The sequence below is a fragment of the Strix uralensis genome, chromosome 8 (assembly GCF_047716275.1).
Source record: "Strix uralensis isolate ZFMK-TIS-50842 chromosome 8, bStrUra1, whole genome shotgun sequence".
Taxonomy (NCBI): Eukaryota; Metazoa; Chordata; class Aves; order Strigiformes; family Strigidae; genus Strix; species Strix uralensis.
Window position 1 is genome coordinate 32,914,370 of NC_133979.1, and position 13,649 is coordinate 32,928,018.

The 13,649-nt window shown below is 44.8% G+C and overlaps 1 protein-coding gene across 2 annotated transcripts in view; it reads left to right on the plus strand.

Annotated features, from left to right (window-relative positions):
- The window catches only part of RGL1 (ral guanine nucleotide dissociation stimulator like 1), a 77,076-nt gene extending 63,427 nt beyond the window's left edge, over window positions 1-13,649 (plus strand). Inside the window, exons 11-18 of one of the 2 annotated variants that reach the window (XM_074877103.1) lie at window positions 1,739-1,825; window positions 2,972-3,004; window positions 4,497-4,618; window positions 5,508-5,597; window positions 7,657-7,843; window positions 9,675-9,917; window positions 11,238-11,352; window positions 11,616-13,649. In XM_074877103.1, the coding sequence (XP_074733204.1) occupies window positions 1,739-1,825; window positions 2,972-3,004; window positions 4,497-4,618; window positions 5,508-5,597; window positions 7,657-7,843; window positions 9,675-9,917; window positions 11,238-11,352; window positions 11,616-11,803 (1,065 nt within the window). In that variant the 3' untranslated portion in view covers window positions 11,804-13,649. The remainder of the gene's footprint in view (window positions 1-1,738; window positions 1,826-2,971; window positions 3,005-4,496; window positions 4,619-5,507; window positions 5,598-7,656; window positions 7,844-9,674; window positions 9,918-11,237; window positions 11,353-11,615) is intronic. The other variant, XM_074877104.1, reaches the window with a different exon arrangement.

The window sequence follows — 13,649 nt, forward strand, 5'->3', positions numbered from 1 at the left end:
AGAGAGCGTGCAGTAGGTAAAGCTCTTGAGTGTGCCTCTGTCAAGAAAAACAATCCCATCAATGCTATTGATTAGCTGATGCAAAGCAAATGAAGAGAAAGGTTTAGACTGAACAGGCAGTCGGAATGTTTGTTCCTGTACATGTATGTCCAAAGCTGTATTTCACTTATGCTGTGGATCATAGCAAGCAGGTAATACTCTGTGTGTGTGTATATAAAGTGCATATATATATAGAGATGATCCCCCCCCCCCACATACATCTGTATATAAAGACAGTTCCAAAGCGGGATTCGTGCTGCACCCCGCTCAAGCTGTATGGCCTACGCTGAGCTGCCACGTTGTAACAGCGATGGTTTTTAGTGCAACCCAGCTGTCCTTCTACTCCAGTAACACCCGCCTGTGTACTGAAAGGCTGGAGGAAACGGATATGCAAAGCATCAGCATAGCCAGTGTGTTCAGAGATCTGATGCTGGGAACGCTCAGAGATTTCAGGATTGGGTGGTTGTACGCAGGGGCCACGTTATGTTCCCTGGCACCAATCTTCCCCTGTCCTCTGCAAGGGGATAACTGGGTGGACAGGTTTGCTGCTCCTGCTTGTGTTTGCTTCCCATCCCAACCAGCTGTTGGGGGTGGACACTGAGACAAGGGTTTGGCCTCAGTTTCAGGTCTTCCAGAAATTTACTAAATCTGTCATATAGAAGAGTGATAAATGATTGATGAATATAAACCTGTGTTCTTCGTTTTCAACTGTCTTGTTTCTGTCCTACAAGAAAGAATTCCATTAACTACTCCTGCTACCCTTTAGAGAGAAATACAGGGAAACTTTTTCATGTAGTAAAATACATAATGTAAATACTGGAATTCTTGTGATAAAGAAAATTAGCTCTGGCAGAGCAGACATCTCATTTACTTTTAAGCAAGCTCATGAAGCTTCTGACATACCAGCTTGAAAATTGCACAGACTTTTACAGAGATTGCTTTGTAAAATGTGTCCGGTTTCCAGTCTGCTGGTGAAAATGCCTTTTGTCTCAAAGTTGGCAAAGATTTAAAAGGACGGGGGGAGAGAAATCTGGGATAGGGAGGCAAAAGTGCTGAATATGATTTTTTGTCTATTTGTTTGATTGGACAAAGTACAGATCCTTTTGGATGGTAGAAACAAGCATTTCCTTCACAAGTGTAGAAACAGCCTGAATTCTACAACTTCTAGCAGCCTAGAAAGTTTAAAATTTGAAAAATTAGTGTTAAAATGAAAGGAATGGCTGAGGAAGATGGTCACTTCTTAGAGGAGAACAAGTATGACTTGATTTGACTTGACTGTCACATGGCATAACACCATTAAGTAAAAATCCACTGGAATGAGGCAGAGAGAGAAACTGCTTACACAGGCTAGCCGGGACCATTCCCCAGCTGCTCTTCTTGTAGCAGAGATTGTCCCTGCTGCTCAATGCTTCTTCCACAAGCGGGGTTTCCTGGTGACCCACTGTTAGAAACCAGGGTGTGGTGGCAGTATGGTAATATAAAACCACTTGGCAATATCTGTGAGAGCATCCCACTCTCATTAGAATTTGATTTGAATTCTAGATTAGATACTGAGGAGGATGCAATGAAGGAAAACATAAGACCACTGTTTGGTTAAGCAGACTGCTTTTATTTCATTTTCCTGTACAGGTGTATTCTAGCATTCTAATTATTACCATTTCTCAGTCATTTAATCCAACGTTGCTCTGATCATTTGCAGGGAGTAATGCAAGGCACGGTACCTTATCTTGGGACCTTTCTCACTGATCTCATCATGCTTGACACAGCACTTCAGGACTATATCGAGGTAATTTGAGGCAATTTTTTGAATCCTAAATATCCTCCCTGCCTTCCCGGCACTGAGTGTGTCTGTTCCTGTATCTTCTACCGGGTTCTTCTGCAGTTCTTAAAAATGGAGGAATCTGTTTTCAAAAAAAAAAAGGAAGCAATACGCAGTTTTATCAGCAACAAGAATCTTGTGTGAATTCGAGTGCTGTTATCTGAAGGGACAAGCTTAGCATTGTATTTTGTCTTGTTTTCCTAGGTTAGAAAATGTGAAGAAAGTAGTCTTTCCATTATTCTGTTTTATTTTTCTGAAAACAACATTTTAGGCATGAAGATTTATGTGAATAATTGGTAAAATACACAGAATCACCAATTCAGCACTTCAGACTGATCACTGAAGTGCTTCCGTATTGACTCAGGTGTGTCTGAGCCCTAAGGTGATTGAAGACTTGTTTTTTTTCATTTGTCTTTAGCTGAACAAGCAGGGGGAACCAATTTAGCATAGGAAGGGGAAAAGGACTGCAAGAGAGTCTGGTTGTTTAACAGAGACTGAGGATGGGCCCAATTTTCAAAGGTGTTTGAAACCATTAATAGAGACACTGCAGCCTTCATTGTGCTGGTGTTGGTATTTATGATAAGAATGGGCAAATACAGTTCTCCCTGGGCTGGCAATGGTTGCTGGGGTCTTTAGTGGTGGTTTGTTTTGCAGAACTGCACTGAAGCAGGCCTGCGTAAGGTTGCTGTACATCCATTTTCTTTTTGGCAGTTTCCCTCCTGTCCATGCTTTGTGTTCACTTGGTGTTTCTGAAACTCACTGGGAACACTGCTAAACTCACAGCACAGGCAAGAGCCAAGTTTGTTTCTTGCATGCAAAATCCCACTAGCATTCTTCAGACCTGATCTCAACACAGCTTTTATGAGCATTCTTGTATTGGGCTTTTTTTTCTTGGGCAGATTGCCATATAGGCCGTGAGGACAGATATCCCTTGGAGACTCAGATATATGAGTGCTGGGGTTTATACCAGATCTGGAAACAGGTATTTTTAGAAGGTCCTTGCTCAGGGCAGGTCTGTGCTTTACATTAGCCTTGCTACTTCATCCTGTTTGTGATTAAGTTCAACTAAGCGTGTGTTCTTCTATTCTGATCCCTTCTCTTTCCTTCCAACAGGGTGGCCTGATCAATTTTGAGAAGAGACGAAGGGTAAGTTGAATGTTCTGTGATTTTTAGTTTACTGATACCCTCTTCTAGAGCGTTCTCTTGGCAAGGCCATTTGTCATTGCTCGGGCGTATATAACAGCTGTGAATTTTAATGCAAGTTCATGAGGAAAGAACAGATCCCTGAAATGCTGTGAGCTTCTGCCAAACTGTGAACAAACCGCAGAACGAGAACCTACTTTTTAGATGTGTGCAATAGGGGAAGAGGAGCTGCAGGTCACTTACTTCCATGGGAATTACATCCGGGGCGTGCACATTCCCTCCGTTTGGTGTTCATGGGAATACGATACATGCGTATGACCTGTGTGTTGAAACAGAGCTGGTGACATGAGACCTTTGCTTTCCAGAAGATAGAGTTCGTAAATATCTTCCTTCTGCTGCAGTAAACTATTTCTAGGTGAAAGGCTGCAGATGGGACAGAGAAATAAAAGCTATCAGTCTTCCCTTTCAGCCTGATCCTTGTTGGTCAGAGATAAGTAATGTTATGTAGGAGTAAAGGTTCTAGGGTTTCATCTGTCTGAATGAAGTCATGCCAAATCTCCCTTCTGGGGTCTGAAAGCAGACTTGGAGTTGGCTCGGATGGAGCCATTTCCTTCCCTTAACTGCTCCCAGCTCTACAAACCACTTCTTGGACTTGCCTTGTTGCATGTACAACTGTAGGGCTCAGGATACTAATAATGGGATACAGGAGCTTCTGGTTGGTCATCAGTCCAGCTTCATACAAACCAGTGGCAAAGCTGCCCTCTGAACCATGCCAAGTACTCAGCTCCATTCCCGCATCCTGATTCTATACCCTGCTCTAACGCGAGGGGGTATTAAGAATTATTGTGGCAAAGCGTGCGTGCAAGTGGAGTTAGAGAAGAGCTGCACATTCCAGTCACACGTATTATGGGTAGCATTTTATGTTCCTCTGGTGCAAGTGTGAGTGCACAGCGTGAAAAGCTGGGGAGAATCAGACTCTCTGCTTTCATCACAGGCCCCCCTAATTATTACCCTCACTTGCTGTCTGAGAACCACCTAAGCACAGAGCATGATTTTTCTCTCTCAGCTGGTCTGGCCAGAGCAAGGGTCAGCAGGTAGGGTAATCTGAAGGCTTTATGCCCCTTTGCTACCCTCGTTCCTAGAGGAACAACCAGCAGTGCTGCCATTCCGTGGGTTTGCACTGGCATTGCACTTCAGTTAGTACTTGGGAAAAGCGCTGTGGTGAAGTATGATTCCTTGTGTTTGTCTTTGATCTGTGCTTGTCTGAAAATGTTCACATTTCAATAAACATTTTGGATGCTGGGGGTGTGGGGGGGGGAGACTTAATTGTTTGAAAAACTGGTTCTTGAAATAGTCACTCAACTGAAACTGAACTTCAGGTCAAATGAAGTTTGTCCTGGATCTGTTGTTGCATGTGTTTAGTATATGAATGAGTGAATTTGGCTTTGTGTTGTTTTCTAATTAGAATTCCCGTTTGATTTTTTTTTTTTGGTAGGAATTTGAAGTAATTGCCCAAATTATGCTCTTGCAGTCTGCATGTAACAGCTACTGCATGACACCAGACCCAAAATTCATCCAGTGGTTCAGGAGACAAGAGCATTTAACTGAGGAGGAGAGGTAGGTTCTCAGTCCAGCTGGCAAAGCAGGCTTTTCTTACCCCACACCCACCTGCAGGTGGGTTATGTCAGCCTTCAGCTGTCCTCTTACAGGAACTTACATGTACTGCTGCTCCAGGAGGGTGGAAATACCTCTGTCTTCTGCTAAACAGCTGTAGAAACCCTGTTGAACATTTAGCAGGGTTGTTTTGAGACTGGATTTTTTTTTTTTTTTTGAGATTGGAAATCAGGCTTCTGACTTTGAAATCTGATAGTCTGTTGTGTCTGGGCTGTCTCTGTGCCCAGACACATGCTCAGAGGTCGATCCTAGGGGCCATCAAGATGCAGGCACTGAGCATTGGGTTGGTGGATGCGGGCAGCAGGTAGCCAAGGCAACGCAGAGCTGGCTGAGCGCTCACCAGATAAACGTCTCCTGGGTGTTTGGGGGGGGTGTTGCAGCCCTGCTGAGTTCTGTGCTACGGCACATGCTGCTAGACCAACCCAAGACAATTTATTTACAGCATTTTAATATTTCCACTAGGTATCTGAATACCACTCTGCTGCACTAAGAGTGTAAGCATAGATACATACTGCATTGTACTGAGTCATAGTAAAAAAAAGTCAGCTTATCCAAGATTCATATGCTAAGTATTTTCTTGACTATTTTTTTTAAATAAAATGATGAATGTCATCCAAAAAAGCATTGATTTTAAAAATTACTATAAAGAAGTGAAATATCCCCTTCATCAGGGTAAAATGTAGACAGAGCTATGTTCCTCTTTGTGGGGTTGCAACCTTCGGTGAAGTGGGAATAACTGAAGGTTTCTCAAATTTCTTGAATATTACTGCTTTGAGATACATAACTAATAGTATTGTCTGTAAAAATTAACCCAGTGCCCTCTGTTCTGCAGTTACAGCCTTTCACGTGAGATCGAAGCAGCTGCTGACACCAGCACCACACCGCCGAAATCTCGGAAAAGTGTGGTGAAGAGGTTGAGCCAGTGAGTACGATGGGGCAAAGGGTATCTGCTGTGTTAATATGCACCTGAATAAATCAAACAAGCAGTGCTCGTTTTACCAGCTGAAAAACCCGGCTGGGGATCCAGACCACTGCATTACATTAAGGAGACACCATCAGCTAGAAACGCGTACTTCTGTCTGAAGCTGTCCCTTTCTATTGTTATAAGTAGTCATGAGGATTAATAGTGATGAAAGAGATTAGAGACAAAAAAGCCTTCCTAAGGTGTCAGAAAAAGGAATAATTTTAGTGCTGGATTATAAATTCAGTATCTATTGTGTAATAACTTCCCTGAATGCAGAGGCAAAACAGAGTAAATGAGGATAAAGTCTGGCCTATTATTAGTCTAATTTGCTACACACATGCAAAAATTCCTTGCAGGATTTTAATGTGAAAATTAAGGTTAGCAAAAAGGCATTTGATAATAGAAACAATCTGCCCAACTGCCTTCAAGTTAGAGAAGGATCATGGGGACATGGTTCAGTTTAATACTGCAAAGATTCAAACAGGAGGTGGGTGGAGAACAGGGGCATGCAGCTAAGCAGACACAGGAAACAATAGACTAGCAGGAATTCACGGAAAGCTGCAGGGAATGAAAGCAGAGATCAAGGACAGAAGTAAAAATAACTTAAAGGTGAGAAATTTGAACCTGATGCGAGAGGAGATATGAAGGGACTCCCGCATACCAGTGGCATGATCAAGATGAGGGGGGGAAATGATGAATTTAACAGCACTATCAGCTCTTAACTGCCCTTTCCTGCTTGGTTCTTGTGCCTGGTTTCCTCAGAACAGCCAGTAGTCATTCACTTCACATCAGCGCTACTGCAGGCTAGGGTCTGAAAGAAGAATGAATGGATGTTTTCAATCTAGAGTTTTGAGTTCTGATATGCAAAAAAAAAAAAAATCCAGGCAGCTGTTTGGAAAGTGTTTCAGTTAGTCCATCTGAGTTCCATTTTGCTTAGTCCATCTGGCTCTGAGAACGTGAGCTTTGAAGATGACAGTGCCTGAACTCTCGGTGGCCTCTCATTTGTGTCTCCCTTGGCACGTGCCTAAGCTGTGCGTAAGAACTGTCGCTGCAGAGCACAGGCTTTATTCTCTTGTTTCTGACTGCGTTTCAGTGCTGCAGTATTGTTATTTACTGCATGGAGTTTGTTTGCACTGTGCAGTCTTTGTCTAAAGAATTGTTTCATCTGCACTCTGAATGTATTTTGCAAATTAATACTGTGGAAAAGACTGGCGTAATTCACCCCGGCAACAGTGAGTGACACCTCTGAATTGTTTTAAATCATTAACTGCATGCTGACATAGCATCTAATTCACCTGGCTTCTTTACTTTGTATGTTATACAAGTTTGTTTCCTTTGACACTCCTTTAAATTTACTTGACCTGCATTTAGAAGTGAGTCTCGGAGAGGGAGAGCCTATAATTTACACTTTCTTCTGATCTTCTCGTTGTGTACATCTCCATTCAGACTCTTAGAGAGAAACTGGTATCTGTGGCACCTTCATTGAGGGAAAGAATTTGCAGCGGGGATGAGTTTGCCTTTTGCAGACCTTTGCCTGGTGTTTGGCCATGTGTTACCTTTCATGCACTCATGGCGACTGAGCAGGTCTTGTGTCAGCGAGACCAGGGGGTGACAGCAGTGTTCAGGACGGCGTAAGGTGCAGCCAGCTGCCATGCCTCTAACTTGCCCCTCATCCCTTGGTTTGTAAACACATCAGGTTTACAATCAATCATTTCCTAGCAAGTGAGTCTGAAAATTCAACAGACTGAAGAAGAGTCTCGTTTGTGGTACTTGGGCATTAGCTCTGATTTTGGCCTTGCAGCTGGTGGGTATGCTAGGTCAAGAAGGTATTGTGTTAGTGTGTAACAAACTCTCTTGACAAACCGTATAAACAGCATAGAGGAAATGAAAACAATAGGCCACTCAAGATAGGAAAGCAAAACAATACATAAGAATTTTGAACCAAGTGACAGCTTTGCTCAGCCCAGCTCTGTTCTGCTTTCACTTACTGGCTTTTACGCTTTCTTTTCTATACTAGACTGTTTCTAGGCTCTGAGATGATCGCCCATAACACACCCATCAAAGAGCAACCCAAATCTGCTCCAGGTGGGAGCTCTGGTGACAGCACAGACTCGGCCAGTGTTTCATCATGCGAGTTTAATCACTCAGAACCTGAAGACGCCTGCACCACTCCCGTAGGCACTCGAGATGCGTCTCAGAAAAAGGTACAGTCTGTGCCTTATTGCCAGAGTAAGTAGCCTGAGAGAGACTATTGAGACTGCAGGCAGGGCCTAAACACTTGCCCAAGCCTGTTGGTCTTGATGAGAGCATCGCGTTTAGAGGAATGTAGACTCTAGAAATAAATGTGTAAAAATGAAAGCAACCCAGTCAGGATTTTGCACAATTCCTCTGTGTTGCTGAGATACAAGGCAGACTGAAGCTCTCCTTCCCTGAAACCAGATTTTCTTGTGGTGCCTGGTACTGGAAATGCATGAGGTTAATTTTTCTTTCAGTCCCTCATTGTGCTTTTTGAGAGAGGTTGGTGCTGGTCTCTTCTCACAGGTGATTAGTGACAGAACAAGAGGGAATGGCTTTAAACTGCAACAGGGGAGGTTCAGACTGGACATGAGGGAAAAATGTTTCCCAGAAAGAGTGGTCAGAGTGTGGAATAGGCTGGCCAGGGAGGGGGTGGAGTCACCATCCCTGGATGTGTTTAAGGGTCGTTTGGATGAGATGCTGGGGGATATGGTGTAGGGGAGAACTTTGTAGAGTAGGGCTGAGGGTTGGACTTGATGATCCCGAGGGGCTTTTCCAACCTGAATGATTCTGTGAACCCTGGGGGAGGCAGGGCAGCTGCAGCTGACCCACTGATGGGGAGGTAATGTCACAGCTCACCAGCCCTGCGAGTTTCACCTCCCGTGAGCTCCCTGCTGCCAAGACAAACACACTGCCTTGGCTCAGTTTAATTCCAGCGGGGAAGTCGGGGTGCAGTGCTGCTGTACCTCCTCCTGCATGCCAGCTCACTCAGCAGCCGCAGCCAGCATCCTACACAAAGGCACTGAACCAGCGTGCCAGGACGTTTTGTTTCGTGGTGAAGGCAGAGCTCTCCACCCCGCACCCTGGCAGCTGGGGCACCCCACAACAAAAGGAGTGTGAGGCTGAAGCTGTGAGCCCTCATGTGGAGAGCAGGTGGGCTGGGTGTGTGCTGTTACCAACCCAAGAGACAAGATTCATGGGCAGGAAACCAGCAGAACGGATCTGATGGGGGGTCCACAGGGACATCTTTCCTACAGACTCTTCCCTTTTGAAATCTGTTAACTGTATTGTTGAAGCCCTTTTCAGGGATGTTTTGATGAATAGTGTCATACTGCGGTTTAGCCTGTGGATATTTTAAATTAAACGATACGAAATGTTCTTACACCAAATGAAGCAGGAGGTCCCAGACACTAGCATCCATAAATCGTTTAAACTGTTTAGCTTGAGCAGTTGTTATGGTGGTTTCGATATGCAAATTGGAGAGGGAAGATCCTCTCAGCAGAGTCTGAGCAAGGCAGATGAAGAGAGAGGCAAAGCCCCGAGCAGCAGGGGAAGGAAGGAGGCAGTTCCCAATGAGGAAAGAATATTCAAGGAGAAGTGGCAGGCAGGGAGGTGTGTGTGTAAAGGCTCATTCCTGGCTGGAGCAGGAGCGGTGGTGCCGGTGACATGCTCCGCTCTTCCCCAGCTGGTCCCAGTCCCTGGCTGGTTGCCCACAGCCTGACATTGGCCGCTGGATCTGCTGCCACCTCCTGGCCTGCCCTCCCTGAGAGGCAAGAGCAAGCCACGCACCCTGCCCGGCACACTGAACTGGAAATAAGGTCATTAAAATGGTGAAATTAATCAAGTGAGGTTCACTTTTTCTGGAGGCAAGGAATACCACTGCCAGCCTGCTGGACAGAGTGCACATGACAGGTTTTTCATAGGCTTTCTGCTTTCTCAAGTCCTTCCCCCGGAATGACGCACGCAGACATACAAAATGTCCAGTTTATGACAGTGGTTTTGTTCCTTTCTGTTGCGTAGCTCTCTGAAGAACCCTCGTCCTTCTCTTCCTCCATTCAGCCCATGGACATACCTCCCTCGGAGATGTCACCTTCAATCTCATCCCCTCCCTTGCAGTCCTCCGAGGACAAGTGCGCTGTCTCCGTGACACCTGTTACCTCCAAAGAAGTACTGCCTCCTGTTTACAACCAGCAGAACACAGATACGTGCATCATCCGGATCAGCATAGAAGACAATAATGGCAATATGTACAAGAGCATCCTCGTGAGTGGTGTGGAACAGCAACACGCTGTGATCGTTGGTGATGTTTTCATCCAGGGTGACTTAAACAAAGGGTGCTTTTAGTTTTGAAAATACTTATTCACTGAGCCGACTAATTGAACCTGGCTTAAAAGGCAAAATGACAAACCTGACAATTCAAAATATGTGGAGCGGGGTATGAATGAGAGGTCTGAAAATAGCATCTTTGTGGAAGTTTCTGGTCTTGAAATTAAAGCTTGTATTTTATCAAACAGTTCAAAGTGAAGCATTCTGATCAAGCGCAGGCTTGGCTGCTCTGTTCTTCTGCTGCCATTAGCTGCCTTTTCTCTAGCTCAGAATTTGTGTGTGGGTTTTGACACAAGATGCCATGTGCCAAGTTTCTCCTGCAGAAACTTTTCCCAAGAGCTGGTTTCTGGAAACGGGGAGCTGTACAGGAGGAACCTGACAAGCCCTTTTAATTACGCAGCTTCTCCCTGCAGCGAAGGTTGTCGGAGCAGCAGCAACCAGCGCTCAGGTGTTTCCCTGGATGCTGGTCCCAGGGAGGGATTCTGGCAGCCCCGGGCCAATGGCCGAGGGCGTGCAGGGCCTGTGCTGGGCCGCGGGTGACGTGACTCACCTGCGCATGATCTCTGCAGACACCGGACAGGGACTCATCTGCTGAGAAAACACTTTGTGTCCCTCAGGGCCCCGGGGGGAACCAACACAAAGTGAGGTAGTCTGTAGCACGTTTAGCTACCTTCTGATTTCACTGGTCTGACCTCCCCAAACTGCAAAGAGCCGTTCCCTGAGGGCCTGACAGATTTGGCTACTGGCAAGAAAATCTTCCTTCTGACTGCGTAAGGCTCTGGAGGGAGCCCTGTGTCTGCTATGGATGCACAGCACTTCCACAGCAGACAGTAAACCCAGTTACAAGGCCAAAAATCTTTGCAGGGTGTCAAAGAAAGTATTTAGGAGACTGCAGATTAACTGATGTCTGCAAACAAGAGATGGGGCAGCTCTTTACGTGGACTTTTATGGCTAGTGAGGACAGTGCCTCAGCTCTCAAAATGTTTGCTCAGGAGAGCAGACGCTGTGATTTACTGCTGTCTCTTCTAGTACACTATCTGTCGCCTTGAACTAAAAAACCAGCACCACCACATGTCACACATACCATGTTTTAGTATCTAGCAGGACCTACTACTTTGTTACTGACCATATTTTTTCAGTTCTCTGAAATATTTTTCAAGACCAGTGGCCTGCGAAGAGGCAGGCCTTTGCTAATTATTAAATCAATATATAGAGTGAATAAGCAGGATCTCTCATTGCAACTCTCTCTCTCTCCAGCTAACTAGCCAAGACAAAACTCCTGCTGTCCTCCAGAGAGCTATGTTGAAGCACAACCTGGAATCTGATGCAGTTGAAGATTATGAGCTTGTACAAGTCATCTCTGAGGACAAAGGTAGGGAAGCAGAACTCTGCTGCCGCTTGAAAAGTGCTGCTGGGTTTTGAAGGAAAGAGTACAATGTGAAGCAACGTTAGAAATGCCACGGACACGCTGTCACAGCTTGCTGGCTGGCGAGGCGCAGCAGGGCAAGGAACGGGGCCCAGCACGGCCTGGCTGGGTGCGCTCGGGCTGTTCCCCCGGTCCCTGCTCTCTCCTGGCTTTCCTTCTGCCACGTACAATACTGCAAATTAACGCTCGCTCTGGTCCCTCTTTTGCAGAGCTGGTGATCCCAGACAATGCCAACGTGTTCTACGCCATGAACAGCCACGCGAACTTCGATTTCATCCTGCGGAAAAAAGCTTCAGTCAGCGGGCAGAGGAAAGTGAGGAGCCGTTGCAGTCTGACACTCCCCAGAACTGCCAGAGGGGAGTGTGACAGCGACAGGCTCAGCAAAATTACACTGTGAGGGAGACAAGGCCACAGGGAGAACTGGCTGAGGACTACCACTGCAACCATCCAGTATTACAGAATCAACAGCAGATGAACGTGTCAGTATTCAACTTTGAACGTATTTGAGGCTGAAATGCAAAGTGAGCATTTGGTAGACCTACAGCCAGAGATGTGGCTCTTCTCCCTTGTAGCTGGATGTGGACATACACACACAGATTTATGGGACAGTACGGACTGGACTTTTTTTTTTTTTTTGTTTTGCACATTAGCCTAGGAAGGTGACAGCCCCAGTTAGAGGGGAAAACAGGACTGTGACATTTGTCTTAAGGACACCACACAAGCCAACTCTCTTTGTGAGAAAACATTTTCCTTTGTGCCAGTATTACACAGAAGAAGGTCTAAACTTATTTTTATAAAACTGGAGAAGAAAAGTTTCAATACAGTTCTGCCTGAACCAAGGAGGAGGTCCCAGCCGCCTCCAGCTGACTGACAGGAACACTGGTTTGCAGGAGGTGTGGGTGAGCCAAGTGCCACAAGCAGTTGCTACCTTCAGGAGGGATTTACATTCATGAAAAAGCAGGGTGGGTGCATCCCCAAAACACTCATCCCTGGAGACAGCAGAAACTGCAAGTGGGTGTATTGCTTTCACACAGCTGGCAAACTTCTTTTTGCACTTGTTCCACACCAGAAAATTACCTATTTTGGATTTTTTTTCCAAAGAACTTTAAAAGAATGGACTGCACTTGCTTTTGGATGAATGTCATGGTTTGTTCATGAACAAGGCAAATAAACACTACTTGTTTGGATTTAGGTCTTAATGCCACTACAGGGTGGTTTTTCTTTTACTTTGCTAACGTATTGAACAGAAATCAATGCCTTTTGCATGTACTCTGAAATGACTGATGTACCTCTTTGTAATGTGCAATCACTCTTCAAGAGCAAAACTTTTAACTCACGTTTCCATTCATGAGGGGCAACTACATGACCTTTTATTTTAAAAGTGGGTATTGAGAGGAGATAGCCAGGTCTTAAACATTACTCCAACCAACCAGAGATTTTTATATACTTGTAGCGTTATTACACGTCATCTACAGGCACCTCCGTTGCTCTTTATGTATATTAAATGAATTTCCGGACATGGTACATCCTTTCAGCTGGAATAAAGAATTCAGCTGGAAGTTTATCATCTGTTCTCTGTGAAACTTTACGTAACATATTTCTTGAGTCTCTTCCCAGAATAGAGCCTTCCTTGAAAGGATAGTTAAAACTTCTAAAAGCCATAAATGAGACATTGGATTGTAAGCAGCTCTTACTGAATAGGCTCTCTTTGAGATAAAACAAACTCAAATACTTAATTATATACATGCCTGGGTCTTTTTTTTCCCCCACCAGTTCTGTAGCACAGATTTTCAAAACTGTGCTCAATGACATTAACAATGAGCGATAAACTCACGACGCAATGTTTGCTTTACTACGTTCTGTGTGAAGTTTTGTCACCTCTGCTTACAAGCAGCACCATGTAGGTCCTAGTCTGAACAGTTTAAGAACTGCCACTGTTCTTCTGTTAAGAGGGTGAAGGTAGCAAGTTTGTAACTGAGCCTTAAACTTTGCCCAGAGTTAGGATAAGATTCCAACAGAAGTTCAGTTTTCTTTGCATTTCAGTGTAAGCGTGCATTGATGTCTGTTCAGTACCATTTGCAAAGCACAGTATTGCTCACTCAGAGGTTGTATGTCTGTACTGAGCTGAAAGGTGAATGTTCTTCATTTTAAAATTATACCCTCCAAAATGTTATATATGAAAAAGATTTTTTTAATTGCTTACCTGTAATCTTTATACAATAAGTAAACTTTTTTTCCACTAA